Source organism: Genypterus blacodes, unplaced genomic scaffold, assembly GCF_046128005.1.
Source record: "Genypterus blacodes isolate CSIRO-AG114 ecotype Tasmania unplaced genomic scaffold, CSIRO-AGI_Gbla_v1 ptg000061l_1, whole genome shotgun sequence".
Lineage (NCBI taxonomy): Eukaryota > Metazoa > Chordata > Actinopteri > Ophidiiformes > Ophidiidae > Genypterus > Genypterus blacodes.
The window spans coordinates 615,361-636,108 of record NW_027466873.1 but is presented as its reverse complement, the minus strand read 5'-3'; the positions used below and the strand labels follow the sequence as shown (position 1 = coordinate 636,108).

At 41.2% G+C, this 20,748-nt stretch overlaps 1 protein-coding gene across 1 annotated transcript; it reads right to left on the bottom strand.

The window, feature by feature from the left end:
• Nucleotides 1–581: 581 nt before the first annotated feature.
• Nucleotides 582–13,277, bottom strand: mccc2 (methylcrotonyl-CoA carboxylase subunit 2). Its single transcript, XM_076154264.1, has 17 exons — nt 13,047–13,277; nt 11,366–11,432; nt 10,568–10,652; nt 10,185–10,286; nt 9,376–9,503; nt 8,854–8,966; nt 8,491–8,604; nt 8,127–8,191; nt 7,768–7,867; nt 7,586–7,681; nt 6,706–6,778; nt 6,531–6,607; nt 4,327–4,393; nt 3,920–4,076; nt 3,363–3,477; nt 2,063–2,148; nt 582–1,014 (listed from the first exon to the last, which is right to left on the bottom strand). The coding sequence occupies exons 1-17, from the start codon at nt 13,176–13,178 to the stop codon at nt 897–899; spliced, it is 1,695 nt and encodes a 564-aa protein (XP_076010379.1). The 5' UTR covers nt 13,179–13,277; the 3' UTR covers nt 582–896.
• Between the last annotated feature and the right edge of the window lie 7,471 nt (nt 13,278–20,748).

Sequence of the window (20,748 nt, the reverse complement as noted above, 5' to 3'; positions counted from 1 at the left end):
TGTCGATACCCTAGAGTGGAAACTGAATGCCACATGTTCTGTTTTAGGCTATTCAAAAGAGAGAGAGAGGATGGGGGGGCGAGAGGGAGAGGGAGAGAGGGAGGGAGAGGGAGAGGACGGACAGCTGGCCGAGTAAAGCTGGCTCAGCTTCAGTACACACTATGCCTCCAGCATGGGATCTGGACACACCACATCGTATTCCCTCCCGCTAACTCAACATTTGCACAAGCATAAACATGAAACTGAAACAGAAGGCTGGGTCAGAAGGTAGAATAAACAAACACACAGTGATATCCAGAAGAGAAAAAAAAACAACGATTTAGTGAATTTCACCGAGCACAGGAGAAACGTTCTTCCACCAAGCAGCTCCTGTGTCAGAGCAGCGACAACGAGCGGTGTGTTTATCTGAAAAGAAGACAGAAATGTCAAGTTTCCCCCCCGACGCCCGACTGCAACACAGCCGGGCAGGTATTTCTAGCTAAACACTGCCCCCTTATGATACTTTACGTAGATATTTCTCTGTCAGGCATCACCTTGGCAACAGTAACGGCCCTTCATAAAAAGAAAGCACTTCTATTAACAAGTTTTAAATTTTTATGTTGAACCATTCACAATATTTAATAAAACAAATCTATGAAAGGGAAACCGTTCTGTAAGCGTTGTTGCTTTAACAAGGAGGAAGTAACACTTAAGGCACAGCTGACCAGTGGAAACCTTGCACATCTTTCATTACGTCCCAATAAATCCAACGCTGTGCGGCTCCGTTCCCCTGATTTTATTTCTTCCTCTCACACCCAAATATTACTACAAAAAAAAGAAACAGTTAGTAAAGCAGAGTAAATGTCCAGCTCTGATTGGTTGGTCACTCTCCTCCGCCTGTGAAAGCCCACAGAGCATCACATCCTGAACACGCCGAAACGCGTCTTCTTCGTCGGTGCGTTCAGCGCCGCGCTGAGGCTGAGACCCAAAACCACACGAGTGTCGGCGGGATCGATAATCCCGTCGTCCCACAGCCTGCGAGGAAATAAAAGCGCATCACATTATTCCAAGGAGCGTTTTCGCCTCCACTCATCGGATGCTTCCTGTGGTACTCGTGGAAAGCTGTTATCAGTTACTTTAATAGAGTGCCAGGATGATGTGTGCCTCTCTCTCACTGACATCCTCGCTCATAGTCGTGCTTTAATACGCTCCTGTCTTGTGTTAAAAATGTTTGCTACTTTTCTTTTTTGTTCCATACAGTATATCAACCAAGCTAGTATCAATGTTCTGTAAAATGCATATACTTACTTAAACATCGCGCGGTTTAAAGTGAATGATTAAGATGTTTAAGATCAGCCTCCTGCTGTAGTCATTCAGCTTTTTTCCTATATTCTATTGATGAATCCAGCGTCAGAGAAGGCCGAGCACACACAGATTGTTTACCATGAAGTAGTAAAGTGAAGCTTTAATTACTGGAGCGTGCTTTGTTTGCTCCAAAACAACTGTAACGTCCGAATCGATCATCAACATCGACGCGGCGCAAGTTAACAACTCATTCTGTGATTTGGCACGGAGCGAAAGGACTCGGGCGTTTGAAAATGACCTTTAAAAGCCTCTCATGGCCAATAGACTTGCCAATTTATAATCCGACTCATTTTACTAATTCACTTTTCTCCCAAAAGTGTGTAAGCTTGTGCTGACCGTGTATTTCACACTGCTGTAGCGAGGTGAAAGAGCAAGAGCCACACATTCTCACTCAAACACACAAACACACACACACACATTTACAGGTTTCCGCTTTGATGCAAATTGATACATTAATAAGTGCACTATGTAATGTTTGAACTAGACATGGAATTATCATTAGGATATTAGAAAAGCACATGGTATGACAGAACCCACACTTAAGATCTCTAAAAATCTTCTCTAATGCATGATGAGTAGCTTTAATAATTCTACTAAATTGGAAAATAGCACTAAAAGTGTGTGGGTGCCCTGAGCTTTGTGCCAGTATTAAACTGATTCTTTTTGTGTTTGGGTTTTTGGCATGAACTCGTCATTGTTGTGTCGTGACCAAACTTGCCTGGCACTGGAGAAGTACGGGCTGCCTTCCTCCTCAAACCGCCGCACTATTGGCTCCTTCATGGCGGCCTCTTGCTCTGCTGTGAACTGGAAGTGGAGTGAACAGGTTTAACAAAAATACCAGCATATTCATTTAACAAGCAACGGTAAAAACGCATTAGTAAAGAAATGTCAAAGGCAACTATACTTAAAGAGAAGTGAGTTTCTGTACGCCACTCAATGTCAGCAGGTACAGTGAGTGTGTGAAAGAGTATTTGTAAAGGATGGAGGAAGGAGGTTGCAGTGGCTCCAGATTATTCAACAATAAAAAGAAGGATAAGAGATGGACAAGGACACAGCGGCCTATAAATCTGAATAGAGAAGATTCAGGAGGATGGAGGATTTTCTGTAGAGTCCATGCAGTTGCAGACTCAGCAGGAGAAAAGGTGAATAAAACCCAAAAGAAAATCGAGCAAAAGTCACCAAAAAGGGGTGAATCTTGCAACATTTCTTTTAGCCCTGAAAGTATACAGCACAGTAAATTAAACAGTCAAGCTAAAAGCACAAGGCTCATTTGTCATGGAAAAGAGCATCCTTGGTTTGAAAATGAATGAATTTACAATCACTTTTGCATTAAAGGCAACAATTACTATAAACAAACACTCGGCAGCCACGACAAGAGCAAAGCCTGAACGTGTGGCAACACAAAGGACTGACAGCACAGGATAACTGCATGAACAGACAGATTTTATGTTAATTTGCATGCATTTGCATTTTGTTTTGCATGCAGGCTAAATTGACAATATACTTCAGCACTTGTTGATAAGAGTTCAGGGATGAGGAGTGTGTGGGTGGAAAAAGAGTCAATTCAGATTGACTCCAAGTTGAACAACTATTAGTCATTTCACTGTCGTACATGGATCCGTGTTGAACCAGCTAATTGGGTCCCTGCTGTCAGAAAACTGATGTGAGCGTTTGCTCTGTAATTCTGAGGCTATTAATGCACTCTTAATGCACCCATAACCGCATACCTGACACAGTTAATATAATTACAGCCACTAGATTGTTTCACCATTCAACGTGACTCATCACTGGAATACTTCAGGCATTAAATTAAAAGGCAACTACAAGTCTAAGTGCCCGAGGGAATTTGCATGTCCTGCAAACAAAACGTCAAACTCCTACTTAATATTTAATGTTAGCATTGTATAAGGCCTGTGTCAAACTAAGCGCTCTTCATTATGTTCACACTTTTGGCACCAAATCCACAGCATTTGCAGGGCATATGAGGCATAAAAGAGACAGTATATTTTAATGGTTACCTCTTTTCCCTCACGCGCTCTCTGATCCTTAGTGATGGTGGCCAGAACAGTGGCAGCCTGCTCACCACCCATTACAGAAATTCTGGAATTTGGCCACATGTAGAGGAATCTCGGGCTGTGGAAGAACAAAGGGGGCTTTGTCCGTCAGATTATATACACATATAAACTACAAAAGATCAATAAATACATTTATTTTTATACATAAAACACAATATGAGCAGGATGAGGTTGAAACTAAATACAATCCCTTGTCTGTTCTCATCTGGTTATCGAGGCAACCTGGACTGTCACTATCAATTAATTGTACATAATTACTATTTCACAAAATAGTACATGCAAACACTGTAATATGTGTCCGTCAGAGCCTACAGTTTCCTTCTGTTACACATTCTTATCCAATTAGTGTGTATTTACTTGACCAATAGTGAAGGTATCAACGTTCCAGACACAGCTGATGATCTTGAAGTAGATTGTTTCTGTTCCTGACTTGTTCCTTTAATAACATTCGCACATCTTAGATATCCGCTATTACATCATTAATTATGAGGTCAGCATACCTGTAGGCTCTGCCACACATGCCATAGTTCCCTGCACCGTACGAACCACCAATGATCACCGTAATCTTGGGAACATTGGCGCAAGCGACTGCCGTGACCATCTTGGCTCCATCTTTGGCGATTCCGCCAGCTTCATACTCTCGACCCACCATGAAGCCTGAAATGGAAACACTTGTTTGTTGAGCAAGAGATTTGTGCGTTATGCCGTGTGGTTGAGAGTTTGATTAAATACTGAATCTATCCAACATATCTGTATATAATGTTATCACTGTTTACCCATCATATAATTCAATGCAATATCTATATTTAACACAAGGCTCATTATTGGGCCTTTTCTATTCTGACCAATGAGCAAAAGACATTGAAAATACCTCACAAAGAATCAGACATCAAGAATCCCAACTAACCTGTTATGTTTTGGAGAAAAATAAGTGGAATATTCCGTTGGCAACACAACTCGATGAAATGTGTCCCCTGAAAAAAAAAAAAGGACAGTTTAATTTAAGAAATGGAGTATATTCTCTTGATCTGCCCAAAGGTGAAAAGCATCTTATCTCCGTCTTCAATGTGATGTGTTGGAACAGCTTTATTTTTTCAACTTCAGGACAAAAATGTGATATAAGCTGAAAATGAACTGTCAAAAAATGCCTTGAGTATATATATATATATATATATATATATATATATCACAATATATTTAAAAGAACTAAACAGTACGTGTTCAGCTGCTTGAGGCTCCAGAATGCTTTGCAGACTGGTATTTGGCTGTCTTGATCCATTTTAGAGATAATTCTTCCATGAGGAGATTGGAAATGTTAGAATGTCGCCTGAAGATAAAAAAAAAATCGAAACCGAACAGACCCGGTACAAAAAATATCCCCTTTTTCAACAACACCCGTGCCCAGTGAGAAAAAGGACACGCCTTAATCATCGTCATCTGGGATGGAAATGTGTCTATACAGGAGAAAGGTCATTTCTCACGATGGTTTTATTTACCACTTCACTTTGAATTTTAAGTGTTTTCAACCTTGCCAAACAAATAAACACCAAATCACAGGGCCACAGACCGCTGCACATGCAAACGAGCACAAAAGTCTGTGCGCTCTGTAGAAAACCTCATTTCCATACACTTTGTATCCCTGAATTACGTTATTGGCCTTTACCTCGGCAGGTTTTCTTTCAGTGAAGCCTGTGTTATAGAAATGCAAACAGCCGGAAACGATGTGAAAGAAAGCCGCTTATTAAACACAGTCAGCTGGCGAAAAATAATGCATCGTGCCGTGTGTGCACAACAATAGAAATGTCATCTTTTCTGTTATCTCTCCGCTTCACAAACAGAAAGTAGCTTTTAGCGGTTAAGCAGTTAGTAGAATAGAACGCCGACTGAGTCTTCAGGGCGGGCAGGGTGTCTCAAAAATGAACCTAGAAAAAGCAGGTGCTGTATTGATTTTTTTATATTCTCTCTGAGCGTGTCTGTTCCACCTCTGAGTCAGTCTGAATCACCGTCGCTCCCCATCTCCAGTAATTACACCACTGAGATTAACTAATGTGCATAACCTTAGGAGACTTCACCGAGAGCTGAGATGGAGAAACACCATTTTCCCTAATTTAATTCAGAATGCGCTTCAGAGATTATTACTACGTGATCGCAAATTCAGTTATTCATTTTCCTGATGCCTGTGTAAATCCAAATTAAATGTCTTGCATGAAATGAAAAAGATGGTTCTCGCCTTTTTTCTAGTTTATAAATGCTGTTATTACAGCCCAGCATTCATCCCAAGTGCCATTTGAGAGCTTATTGTATGAGGGGGGCTCAATGCTGTCAAGGGTCAAAATAGACTAAGCTTCATCAAGGCGAAATATTAGTATTCTGTGTGTAAGCAGCAAATCTGCCTCTTCACCCATCTACTCATCCGTTTTTAATTCAAGTTTTACACTCCACGTTTTGCTTGCATTTGCTTGTTGAAACGCTTTATTTGTTCAAATTCAATCGCTTTGATTTGAAGGCTTATTGCAAGTTCCTCGTCTGTATAACAGGTGTGCCATTCACTATCTGAATAGTAAGGGAAGATGAAGGAAGAATTTGAGGCTTTATAATAACACAGCAGAGCTCCAATTCTCAATAAACAGGCCCAAAACACAATTTAGGGACAAGGAACAACAACAACAACAACAACAACAACAACAACAAAAACCACAGCAACCTGACCCAGGCCACGTGTGAGAGAGATGTTTGTTCATCAACATGCTGTTCCTTCCATATTTCAGCTGCTAATAGGCACAGTTGGAAAGCTCTTTGTCAGAGATAGGAGCTTATGTTGAAAAGGCGACATGGCATGTTGAAAACTAGACAATAGGAGAGGAAAACGATGCTGTTGAAAATGTCTGTGTAAGGACGAGTTCACCGAGAAACGCTGTGTTCATTCTACAAGGGAAGCAGGGGAACAATGAGCTGGAACAGTTGTGAAAAGCGACAACGTGAAAAGTGATGATTAAACCCTCATATTAAGCTCTAAGAGGACTGATTGAAAAATACATACACACATACACTAAGAGTACAGGTGAGTCATCTGTGGGATGAAAAGAAAAACAAGCTTTCTTTCTTGGATACCTTTTTCGCAGACTCTGAAAACAAGACTCCGTTATTTCCGATGATTCCAACGGGGTAACCAAATATTCTTGAAAATCCTGCACAGGGGGACCAAGTTTAAACAGTGAGGTTGGCAGAATCCACAGCAAAAACTAAATCATCTCTGTGGTGAGGGGAAAGATGTCGTCTTACGCACCTGTCACGAGTGTGTCTCCGTAGAAAGCCTTGAACTCATCAAATTTACTGCCGTCTACGACTCTGGCAATGACCTGCAATGAGTCATGAAAAGGCCAATGAGGCAAAGCTAAACCACAGCGCCGGGGAGAAAAATCTTATTATCGGTTTAGGAAGAGGTTTTTTTTTTACGTTTACAATATGTTCTGACACCAGCTGTGCTCAACTGTTTTTAAAATGATTGGAACAGTTGAAGGGCAAAGTCCTGCGGAAAAAAAGGAAGCGGCTAGTTCACCTAAACTTTCTGACTGATAGAGTTCTGGATCACTGACACTTTTATATATTTACTGTTAGTGTTAATTTTTGCTCCTGGGACCCAAACAACAATCAAAAGGTCCAAGTCATGAGAACATCTGGTGACCACTGCACAGAGAAACAAGATAAACAAGCTACAGAAGCCAGACTCTCATTATTGGCTAAATGCTTAGACAGACTGCTAAAGGACTTAAAGCGCATTTTTAAATAATTAACAGTGTTACTATGAGTCTTTGTGCTCTTAAACTCATTTTTAAAAGTCGGAATACAACAAATCAATGTAATAGAATTTGACTAAACACCCATTTGGCACACAGCATCAAGGTGAGGCATGAGATTATTCCCAAAAATTGATGACTTTCACTTAAGGAATAATGTGGAATTGGTCATTATTTCATCCCCGGTTGAAGCTTTAAGTGTATAATAATTAAAACCTTAAAGCACTTGGGCTCATGGGATTTGCCCAAATAGGTTGTGGACTTCAGGAGGTGTCAGAGCGAGATGGTCATTAAGAAAATGGCCAACTCCCACTTTAAGGACTAGAATCTCTACACCTTAAAACGCAGCACAGGGAAGTGGGGTACTACCTCTCTGACGTCAAAGTTGCGCTTCAAATTAGCACCGACGATGCCGTAGAGTTCATCTGATGGATAGAGAGGAGCTTCAGTCGGCTCTGTGGTCACCTGCCAAATAAAGGACAGAGCACCCACGTCAGGAGAAGCTATGGAGAACCACGGATGTGAATGATCAGTGTCGCTAAAGGACCTGCCTCGAGATTTTTCCTGTAGTTCAGATTTCGTACTGCTTTCCTCGCCAAATGGAGGGCGTGGTTATCATCCAAAGCGTAATGGTCTGTGACACCAGATTTTCTGAAAGAGGCCAAAATCTTGGTGATTTACAGAAAGTATGCGATATGTACGTTAACTTGTATACATATTCAAATATTAAGTAGAAGCTAATCTGGCTCCACATCGAGCCGGTGTCTTTGTTTTCATTAGCTGGAAGAAAACACACATTTAAGCTGTACCACAATAGTACAATAACCAAAATGAACCACAACACCTTGAATAACACTATGATATAGGATATTTGGCCAGTTTAACATGAAAAAGCGCTGCTGTTTCATACTTGCAGTGAAGATCAGCCCCACCGAGGTCTTCTGCAGATACTTCCTCCCCGGTAGCAGCTTTGACCTGCCGAGGCCCAGGCAGAAGGGATTACAGCACAGCAACACATTAACAGAAATATGACTGCAGCATTCTCCATCATTGTGACCTGTTATCTGCTAACTAATCACTATTTATAGCTTGAATGAAATTACAGCAACAAAAAGGACATATTAAAGGATATTATTAAATTATTTCTCATGCTTGCTTTATGATGTTGTTAAAAACTGTGGCAGGCAGCGCCGGATGAGGCTGCAATCCATTAACGGGGGAACGAGCCAACTTGGCCCTGTAATGTATAGAGTGTAGTGAAAACTTTTACCCACCAAAGGAGGTCCTCCGAGGAAAATGGTTCCTTGTTTTCGCACGATGATGCTCTCGTCAGCCATGGCAGGTACATATGCTCCGCCAGCTGTGCAGGATCCCATCACAACTGCAATCTAAAAAAAGTTTTGGAGAACTCGGTCAGGATCTGGATATGAATCTGTCGTCCATATGCTTGTGGCAGCTGGACTTACCTTAAGTTACCTACAGACAACAAACTACGACTAAGCCACAGCGCAACTTTGACATTCACGTCCCTCAAAACCGTACTGCTGTAATAGAACTAAACAAACGAGACAGCGGCGTCCGTCCATTTTGTTGTGGAGCGCCATATGCTCAGTGTGTGAAATTCAACATCAGTCTACCTGCGATATTCCATCTGAAGACAGTCGGGCCTGATTGTAGAAAATGCGTCCAAAGTGATCTCGGTCTGGAAAGACATCGGCCTGTCGGGGGAGATTGGCCCCTCCTGAATCCACTAGAGGAGCGAGGAACATGAGGACATTTAGAGACCACGCTGATTATTAAAGTGATACATCACCCAAAATCATTGTAACGGCATGAATTCAAGCTGACCAAAGCCGCCATTATCCACGCATTACCAAACTTTTTTACAGCCACCTCTCCAGCCTGCGGGGTTGAGTGTTAGTGATAGATTGTGAGTGGACTATAAATTCAACATCTGGCTGCTGACTTTATCACAAACAATTTTTATCTTTCCCTGTATGCGGAACTGCAGCCTGAAACCCTCAGCCCGGTACGCCTGAGACGGTCTACGTCTACGCAGAAGTATCGGGCTTTTCTCCCCAGAGGTCCATGATTTACAGGATGCAGAGTATTTTTAGAGGTCTTAAAAAGTGTCCTTAACAATACCTTTAACAACTTACCTAAGTAAATGCACGGCAGGTGGTTTTGCTGAGCTATTTCTTGTGCACGAAGGTGCTTCTTCACTGTAATTGGGAAGTATGTTCCCCCTTTGACAGTGGCGTCGTTTGCAACAATGACACACTCCACCCTATGAAACAGTATTGGAACAGTGAAGTGAAATTGAATGAGTTATATGGCCTTAAAGACAACACACAGACCATTTCAAGAGGCAGAACTTTGTGGTTTGGAATCAAAGTTGATTTTAATTTGATTTTGGTATATTTGAATAATGAGAGAATGAACTGATTAGTAGTAAGAAGAGCCCAGTCTATACTCAATGTTCACGGTAATGATGGCACAAATATGCACTAATAAACTAATCCTGGACAATGTTCTAACATATACAGCTGATATATAAAGAACCTGTGAGTTTGGTTATCATATGCAGTATTGACAGGCTGCAGCCTCTGGAGGCCCATTATTCTAACCAACTGAACCACCATCTGCTGTGATATACAACTCTGACTGTTCAAATGCTGCATAGTGCTGTAAACACTGAATCGCAGTAGCAGAAACACTATAACGCTGACATTGTTTATCATCATCATCATCATTGTGACGTGATGGTATTTTGTTTTTATTCCTTTCATTCACACTGAGATGATATCAGCTAATAAAAATCTGCCAATATTGATTCAATACATGAAATGACTGGATGCCAAGAGACGCTGATTTTTCACGATTAAATTAAGCCAAAACTACATCAAAAGAGTTTCTATTTGGTGTTAAATTCAGTTAAATTCATGCCTGAAGAGTGGACAGCGCTCACCCTGAAACCCGGCCGATCCCTGTAATAATGCCGCCTGCTGGTACTTCCTCTTTTCCGTACAACTCGTACGCTGCAAACTGGGAGAATTCCACAAAAGGAGTCCTGCGGAAAAAAAACAAATGAAGAGCTTCAAACATGCATGAGATGGAGATGTTTTATATTTTTTTAACATGAAACTCTGGTGCCTACTGTATTCTAATTGCAAGAAGACAACAATGATATCTTGGCCCTCCCTGTACCTTGTGTGTATAGAGGTCAGGATAATGGCAATCATACAGTATCTTGCATCAGGACTGGTGGCTATAACTATATAACTTAACAATGTAGAATATTAAAAATGCACAGATGAGTAAAAATCTATGGTGGCAGTTTTATGTTATTACCCTGGATCCAGCAGTCTGTCTATACGCTCCCTTGGCAAGAGCTTTCCCCGAGAAGTATGAAGTCTCCTGGCTTTCTCTCCCCCACCTGCAGTGACCAGACGCAAAATAACACACAAACAGACAATTCAGCGACAGTTTGGACACTGGAACGTTGATATTTAACTGAATGTGTCAAAAAGGCGGATGTTGAAACAAATGTAGCTTACTGCATTTTCTGTACGTCAACACATTTTGAAATCCATAATCCACAGCTTCAACACTTATTTGCCAAAATTATTCTCAACTTTTAGTAACGCACCCTCTAAAAGCTTTACACCTACTTGTTTTTCGGTAATAAAGAGCCCCAATAATAATAAAAGAAGCTACATTTGCCTGGGATTCATTGAATTTCCTGATTCTTGATAACAAGGGGAGAGACTCTTACTGTGAGGGATAATATTTTACACAAACTTGTTAGTTGCTTTTCTTTTTTTAGGCAACAGAGGAGTAGTTGCACATGCACACCTGGAAACATGATGTCCTGATTACCTTAATATCCGCGGGCCTAATATATTGCCTGTTTCTGTCCTACTATCTGCTCCACTGGAACAGGTGGGGGGTTAAGTGTGTCATAGAAAAGGACGTGTCAGCACTTTTGGTTTCCCAGATTACAAAAAAGAAGTTCACTAATTTCAACAGCTGAACTTTAAAAACACAAATTCAATTCCGTGTCGGCTGCCACATTGAAAATATTTCCGCATAATTTCACATTAAAGATCATCTAAACTGGCCTGGAATACATCGGGTGCTTGTACTCACCCAATTTAATCCTCTCCGTTCGACTTTTCAATTCATCAACCAGGACTTGCATTCGCTCATAATTTTCCTGAAAAACACAGAACATATGAACACACGTTTGTTTTTCTTGGTCCATGTAAACGACTTCTATTATTGACGTTTCTGGCAGAGCACCGGCCCGCATTGAGATAGGGAAGATAAATTCACTTTGTGCTGTGACTTGATGCTGACCCAGGCAGGTTGGCAGGGAAACATGGCGGTCAAAGCATGAAATGAGGCCTCTGGATAAAAACTGAGCAGTGAGATACAGTGAAGGGAAGTCAGACTAGACAGCAGAACACTGAACGCTGTGGATTCTCCGAAAAAACAAACTTTAACTCATCTCATCTGGTGTGTACATAAACTATTCCTTGAGATGAAACGTTTGACAGCTTTACTCTACTCTACATCATCAAGGCTACATTAAGGCACAACCAAGACTTCTATGCTGGGAGTTTGATTCCCAACAAATTCAGTTTCATGGAAAGTGAAGTTGGAACGTTAACGTGGTGTCAGGAGCAGATCTCACCCATCTGCTGATGAAGCACATAAGACCAGTGACTTTGACAGAACCCTCCTCATTTCACGTACAAACCACTTTCTACTCATTGCCTGACTGAGCATCAAGCTAGGTTTTATTGCGTTTTCTTCATTAGAGCGCCTCTCCTCTGCCAAGATTGATGTCCTTTCCACGCTACAAAATAAGTCAATCTGATTCTGCAGCTAATGAAAGTGTAATGAGTAAGGTTTTTGAGCCGTTTCCCCCCATAGAGGAAGTCACGACCTCCTCCGTTTAGTGCTTTAGTAAAGAGATGACCACCAAAACAGCCCTGATCCTACCTACAGTCACATAAAGTCAGTATTAATATGAAGGAATTAATGTGGGGCTGTGTATCTTCATGCTCAAGTCTAGATTGGCAGATCAAGATACAAAACAAGGAGAATAAACTGTGGCTGTGAGGACATCAAGTGGCAATATTTGGTACTGCACCGGTGAAGCCAATTTAAATCATTAAAAAAAACACTTAATTACTAAGCTCATGTTGAAATCTGGAATATGTTGCATATGTATCGGCAGCATCAACATAATGTGCTCCTTTCTATTCAAGACACAGGCACAAGCACCACCTCACAACCTTTACGAAACAAAATGACACAAAAAGCTGAAGTTACTGACACCCACATAGAGCAGAAGCACCAATCTGCACACAGGACAAGCTGGGATATTAAAGATTATGTCATAACACCTTATTCCTCAATTAAAACTACATTAAAGTATTCTTAACATGCCACACGTTTCCCATACATTTCAATACATGATTCTCTGCTGGGATTTCACTCTGCCCTGCAACCATAAAGAGTGTACAGTATGTACCAAGTTAAACAGATACATTATTAGATTCTATATTGTAAATCAGTCCTGTGTTTGTCTGGTCTGGGCTCAAGGTTTTGACCTCTGACACTCCACTGGCTAACATTAGCATTGGCCTCTCTGTATTTCAGGAGGGACATTTTTGTTGTTTCTGTTTAAACTGTTGTCTTGTTGTTGTTGTTGCTGTTGTTGTTGTTATCTTTTCCAGCCTCCACAGCTGTGAGGTGAACTTTAGCCACTGGTGTGACGCTGCAGCTCTGCTCGCCCCCTGTTAGCATCAGACTAACCTACCTGATATTCAGCAGCGTGTTTATCGGGCTGAGAGCCGAGTCGAGCGACCTGATCCGCGTAATAGGACCTGGTGACAGCTGCGGGCAGACTCCTGCAGCGGAGCAGCCATGGCCTCACCGTTTGCAAGAGCATTTTCACGCTTCTGAGATATATAAACGTCAAGTTTGTACCTGCTAGCTAACCTAGCAAGAGCCTTCTTCTGTGGTTAAATTTGACAGGGGTGATGTTCCATATCTTCTAATACGCCACCTGCTGGCAGCTTAAAGCGTGTCGCCACATAGTCGTAACATCACATTATTAAAGTTAGTTAAATTAGTAAAATCTACTTTTGTTTTACATGTGGAGAGAGTAAACCGACACTTTACTCATAGGTTCCTGGAAATGAACTATATGGTAATTGTAATAATTTTGTTTCACCCATTTCCCTCATGTTAATATTTCTTTAAAAATAAACTACTATAATTAAAATGTGGTGTGTGTTCTACCCAGTTCATGTGTACGTTCTCTTAATGTTAGTCATTGGCTCATGTATGTAATATAACTAACATGCTTGCAAACTCATGTTAACTGCTACTTTGTGCCTTTAAGGGCCTGACGTGTTGTTTGGGTAAAGCCCTCAGTTGTGCCTTGTGTGATATGGAGTTCAATAGATGAAGTTGTGTGTTTCTATGAACTCTGTGTGTGCAGGTTAGTGGTGTGGGTTTAGGCGGTACCGTATCACTGCACTTCAGTTGTGACTTTTCTGATTGTTTTCTTTCAATAGTGTGTGTGAATTACTGCTTGTAACAACTTTCCATCAGGGTGTTTGAATAATGACTATGGGTGATTGTAATGAATAGAATCGGTCTCAAGGCTTCTCTTCCCTTATCCTGCTGAAGAGAAAAACTTGCGAACAAACTCCCCAGCAAGAGAACGTGAAGCTATGCTGCCACCATGTGGAGTTTGAAAGCACTAAATCCCTTATAAGAAAAACTAACGGGGGCTCCAGGGAGATATCAATATATTAAAGGCACTAAAGTACCATTTGTTGCAATCCACATGTCAGAGTGAACTGTGGAAGACAGCTAGAAATAACAACAATCAACAACATTCTTCCTAATGAGTTTGAAGTTTGAACATTTGTGTACTTGTAGAAACAAAGACAGTATACATATTGCTGTTAGATTAATTATCAGATGGTGCTTGATAGGGAGATGAAAATTCTTATTTTCCTGGTACGTGAAACCTGAACTGAACCTTAAAAAGTGCTCTTCCAGTTAACGGGGAAAAAGTCCTTGTTTTATTTAGGAATGGCAACTAAAGTTGGTCTAAAGTGGGAACTAGAGTTAGCCTAAAAGCTTCAAAAAAATATCCCTTGTGACCCGAGTGCTTTATTCCGAGGTAGAGTACATTTGGCAATATATTGGCTGAAGAGCATTCAAACCAAGAGCTTTTAGTTCATTTAGTTTTAAGAGGCCTTTCTCCTCCAACGCTCCCACCTATTCTATCAGCATGCATGGAAATGTGCATGACCTCCACTCAAATGGCTGCTCCTGTTTTCTTAGGAAATACACAATCCTCCACTCTCCACGTGAACTTAAACCTTCTCACTCATCCAGCTCTCTCCACTTTACCTTGACCCTTTGACACCGCTGCACTGATGAAGTGACAGAGTAGATGTGTGCGTCGAGGGGAGTGCAGGGAAAGTGCTTGTATAACACACACACACACACACACACACACACACACACACAAACACACACACACACACAGGGGCTCTGGATGGATTGAAAGGGAAGAACAGAGGTTTTGTGTTGTTGTTTTTAATCCAGTTGTAATTGAAAGGTGGTTGCCCTTGGCCAGTTTTAGATGTGAAAGGAAAAATCATCAACTCATGCTGAAGGAATAAAAATAGAGGAAAAAAATGTAATGTACAATCCATGATCCAAATGTTGCAACACCAAAGTCACGGCATGTTTTTTACTGTGATATTTGGAACCACAGCAGGTATTTTCAGCAATGGGACTAATGAAGGTAGGAATACATTAATTAAAAAAGAGATAAAGACTATGAATGCTGCAAATAACATGTTCACTTTACTGACTCCCTCAAACAGTGAATAGAAAGTGATTGTTATTCTGTCTTTCTCTGTCTCTCTCTCTGTTTCTCTGTCAGACACACACACGCGCGCGCACGCACACAGACACACACACACACACACACACACAGAGTGGTGACTGATTCATCCAGTCTTTAGACAAGCTGAGCAGAAATCTCTCAACCCTCCCTTTTTGGAAAGAGATAATGATGCTCGTTTCACCGCTCAAAGAAGTCATTACTGTGTGACACAGCCTTGAATGTAGGATATCAAAGCGTGGCAGAGTGCACCCCGCCCCATACCCACATCCACCCACCTACTAAATGGGCACAACCTCGTTAAGATGGCAGAGACATGAATTAATCATCAGTCTACCCTTTTACAAGGCAGCCCGATTGTTAGCGGCATCAGCTATTAGAAGAAATGTCCCTTTGAATCACTCGAACGCATAAAGCTTCTCACAAATCTTTCATCTCATTACAGGATCACTGCCAAATTTACTCCAGCACATAAGCTGATGGACGTGTTCCCCTCCTACGTTCCCTCATCCAATCTCTTTCACAGATGTGACAGCCCTGGCAAGGTGAAAAATAGGAGGAGATGAGCGTCAGTGAGTCAGATGAGGCAAAAGGGATTGAGTGAGGACGCATAAGTGTGAGTTAAAAACCAAGTCAGGACATTAAAAGAGAGAACTAGCAGCCATACAGCTGTAATATAATCTCATTTAACAGAATAAACTGCATCCTGAATATACAGACTTTTCTGGGATAACCAGTTCCTTCAATGGTGCAAATCTCCATTCACCAGTTTTCCTTTATACGCTTTCACCCTCTTGATAATTTCATATTTGCGGGGCCGACCATTGCAACAAATGTACTTTCATCCTTATGTCCTTTTAATGTGCATGTGTGAAAATGTAGAAAAATGTAGCACCGTGAGAAACGTTAGAAAATGTCACACTGAGTTATTGTCTCCCTCGTTGTTTGCTCATTTGCTGCTACGCTGTGTGGAAATGCCTGTCATAGCACTTAAGCCTTTAGCCTTAACTTTTTATGACTTAGTTTAATGCCTTTTGAGAGCCGAGTTGGCGACGGTGACTTACAATGTAATGTCTTGTACCTGCAGATGTTATTAAAAGGCCCGTGGTAACTATTGTTATGATGTGAAGCTGCTGTACAATGGCAGTACTTAAAAATATTAAAGCCATTTTTTATCTGCGGTAAAGGCTTTTGCTTGTTCATCCATGTTTATTATTTAAGTGAACAGTCTTGGCATTTCCTAGCAGAACTAATCGTCCCTCATGCACAGTGGGATATTGGTTTTTTGGTCCCTACAAAAGAATGACCGATGATTTTAAGTTCAGCTGAGGTTTATAATCAAAGCACAGTAGCCACAGTGACCTCCCCGTTCCTGTTATCAAGGCTTTGAGGTTTTGTTGAGGGGAAAAAAAATCTCCTAGCAACCATCACTGATGCAGTGTCAGAAGAAATAGCATCATTATCCCACAGTTTCATCTGCCCTTAGAGGGGAAAATGCTGCACTTATGTTGTGATTTTGAGGGAAATGGCCCAAAATGCAAGTCTGATTGAGTATCCACTGCTGATGAAATATGTTTAAATGTTTTTGTTTCTGCTCATAAGTGGGGAGGCTCTGTTGCTTCTCTGCTCCAATTTGTTAGTGGTTGATTTATGACTTCCTCGTGGATTAAAGGGTCCAGTTGTGAAAAGGATTGTAAAAATATGAAATTGTGTGTGTGTGTGTGTGTGTGTGTGTGTGTGTGCGTGTGTGTGCGTGTGTGTGCGTGTGTGTGCTTGTGTGTGCGTGTGTGTGTGTGTGTGCGTGTGTGTGTGTGTGTGCTGCTTAGCCGTCCTTAGATGTACTTACCATTTTTAAACTGAAAGGAGGGGGGGCTGGATAGAACGTGTTCCAACCAGTTTTAAGGGAACTAAACTGTGCCCACACGATTTGACCTGTGTGTCTCACTTGGTATACATCTGTTCAATAGTGCCTCCCCACTGGACAATGGGACCAAATATGCTTGGTTTGACTTGTGAATAGAATGCAGTGAGCTACAATCTCACAATTGTGCAGCTCCCTTGTCTCCAATGTAAATATTCACACTGTTTTGCCCATCATTATCTTCTAATCTAGACTTTTCTGTCAGTACTCTAAAATCAATCTGAATGCATTTGAATTAATTAAGAGCAATTCTTCCATTAGTATTGTAGTTTTTCTGCAAAGTGGCCCATATTGTCAGATAAAGGTCAGCTCATTAACATGAAATCTGTGGAAGGACATAAACGCATATCAATTGTTTATCTTTGTAGGGCCAGAATCATTCTCGTTACACAAGGCACACAGCCTAACACCATCTTGATATTGTGAGGCCTGTTTGTTTAATCCAGCTTCGGAGTCTGCCAGTGAAGTGGACAATTTCCAAGCTGCAAGTGCTCTTAATCTAAAATGCTGAGGTAAGATGGCTCATTCCTGCATTGCGTCCCCACCTTTCCTCCTTCTCGCACACTTTTGGCTGTTTGGAGTGCTTTGAGAGCTGTACGAGGAGTATCATTCACTGTTATGGTGTAGCCTCCTCCTCCACAGCTCTCACTTAGATCACTTAGTCCACTTTAGCGGTCCAGCACCGCCGTGCCTATGAACACAGCACAGCCACAGCCGCAGCTTAGACAGAGACCAAAGGTGACCTGTGAGCCTGCACTGAAATGTCACACTAAAGCTCTTGAAACCCTTATTTCCCTACACACTTACTAACTTATATGTGGAGTGTGCCGGCTTTTACATCACAGGTTTAAAAAAAAAAAACCTTCTGTCACACCATGCAACATACAAATGTGTAAAGGCAGTGAAGTTGAAGCCTGTTTGGGCAAAGATAATTGATCCAGTAGTCGGTCTGTATTTGGGCTCCACAATCCCAATATTGGCTTTTGGTCACAGGCCCTTGTGGAAGCTCTCTACAAAGACAAGACACAATACAATAATGGGAAGTCAGTGAAATCCAGTGGCATTGTGGCATTATATCTCTAGATTGATCATAACAGTCTGATTTTGTTGGCTGTGGAAAAGCATAATTGATTAGTTGCTTGAATTGTACAAACAACCTAGAAACGTCAAACAAGCTAACAAGAGAGCAGTTGCCATTTGTCTGAATAATTGAAGAAGTAACCTGATTTCCAGCATAACCTGGCAACTTATACAGTCTTGTCCATCCCATGTTGCTCCCTGCAGTTATTACTAACAGGTGCAAGCACACAGGCTTTGTCACATAGGAGCATTGCAAGTTCCTTTATGGGCCATTCGGTCATCGAGCAGAGCAATAACCTTTCATGCAACATTAACCGCCGCTTTGGTTGAACATGTGCTGTAGCCTGTCCACTGTGTGAAGTGCCACCAGACTGTCAAGTAAATCATCTGCATATTAATGCCATAGAGATGCAGAGAATAATGGGCCGGCTAATATGAGTCCATTAATGGCCTCAAATGTGGAATGAAAAATGTGAAGAGTGGATGAGTCAAGTGTTCTGTCACAAACATTTATGCTAATATGGTTGTACAGGAGCGGAAGGAGGAACTCTTGGACTCTTGCACTGGGTTAACCTCTGCCACTAAACGGCCATTTCCAACAATACATTTGAATATCTTGGATACTCTTCTTTAAAAGCAGCAGGTTTGAACATTGTTTCACCTGATGATGTGTGAACTGTGGTGCATGAGTGTGTGGACATGAAGAGAGAAATCACATACTGTTATTGTTATGGTCAGACTAAATTGACTTGGGAATTTCATCTGTAAAGTCGGCAGTATTCCTTTCCATCGTGTTTATATTGGACGTTTGTTTTTCAGCTGACCGTCCTCAGACTGCAGGGGAGGCTGATAGTTTGCTGGTGTTAAAGATGAGGCTTGACATTCAGGCTTGTTTCGTTCACATATTTCTGTAAGATTCCACCAATCGGTAAAGAGTATTGACTGTCACTTTGTATATAACCAACACCTCTTGATAAGACTGAAGTACCTCTGTTATTTAAGAAGTATTTATGAGAGAGGAAAACTGAAAAAAGAGCAATCAATGAGTCATAGACCACTTCACACAATAATTTAATAAAAGCAACCACAGACTAGTAAAAAGAGAGCAAAGGCATTTCGTATTGAAGAAAACAGATTGACTAGCAACAGTTTCTTTCCACTGTAAGTTTGAATTATTATGTTAACAGTTATTTTATACCTTCATGAGTTCATTAATACATTGTTATTGTGTGTTACCACGTCCTCTGTGTCAGGCCATGTGGGTCAGCTAACTCATAGTACTCGGATGAGACACATAACATTCAGGCGGGAGTATATCTTGTGTGTATTTTTTTGAATAACGTGGATAAAGATTACCGCGCACAGTTGATTGCCACCAGATTTAATGACAACGGCAAAAAGCACAGCAGAGCGTTAAAATGGCAGTTTGGTGAAAGTCGGTTTCCGCTGTGTGGATTAGATCAAACTGTGTCTGACTGTAGCGGACAGAGACGTGCGCCCGGTGCATTTGAGAAAACACAGAATAAGGCAAATGCTGTGAAAACAAATTGCTGTCGTGACAATTCAAAATGTACATTGTCGTCGTGTTACTGCAAGACGTCACAGGTCATATTCATTAGAACAGCCCAGTCCATCTGTCTCACAGAGCTCCTAGTCAGATCCCACATGTGACCAGCATCATAGACTGGAATGAAGTCGCTTCATTCACACCAGAGGGATCAGTCTCAGTAGTAGACTTACATTTATTTAGCCCACGATAGCTGCAATTTGGTCCAAATCCAGACAACTAAAGCAATTACGACATACCGTATTATCATTGCTGCCTTCCCTTTATCCTAGTTTATATTATTAAGATCAAGATTGACTTGGAGTTTGAGTTTATGTATCGAAACCATAATTAGAAGCAAACAGGTACTTTTGGAATATGCTGAGATGTGGACCAGATGTTCACCACAACCTCTGAACCCCATTTTTAAGTAGAATCAAATCTTTTTGACCTTCAGATATCCGATCTGTGGTTAAGGAATGTAAATTAGGAAATAGTGCTTCTGAAAATAAGAAAAGAACAATTATACCTCTCTGTTTCTGCATCTGATAGGCATGAGGGGGAAGAGAGGTGGCGTGGGTTAAGTGCAAGAGGGGAGATTAACAGGAAACCAGTATGATTAACATGAGAATACATCAACATTCACTAGATGTCCTCTGTTTATTGCTGGTTTCTTTTCCTTGTTGTTTTCAGTCTCACAGTGTTTCAAGCTGCGCCCTGCATGTTGTATCCACTCAGATAAGTGTGTGTGATTGATACAGTTTACTGTTATTAGGTTGAAGTAAAAGTGATATAGCCATATTCATGGTTGAGGGGGATTTTGGAGGGAAATAAATAAATAAATAAAAGTGTATAGAATGCAGCTGGTAATCAATCATATGCAAGTAATTGTTTTTTTAGCATTTGATTTAGGGCTTTGCTGGGGTCTTGTAGGCTGATTTGTGTATAGATATTGTGTAAAGGTTTGGTTTTGTGAAGGCAGGGTCAAGATGATCGCAGTTAGTGAGCATGTTACTGCAAAAAATGTGTTCATATACGTG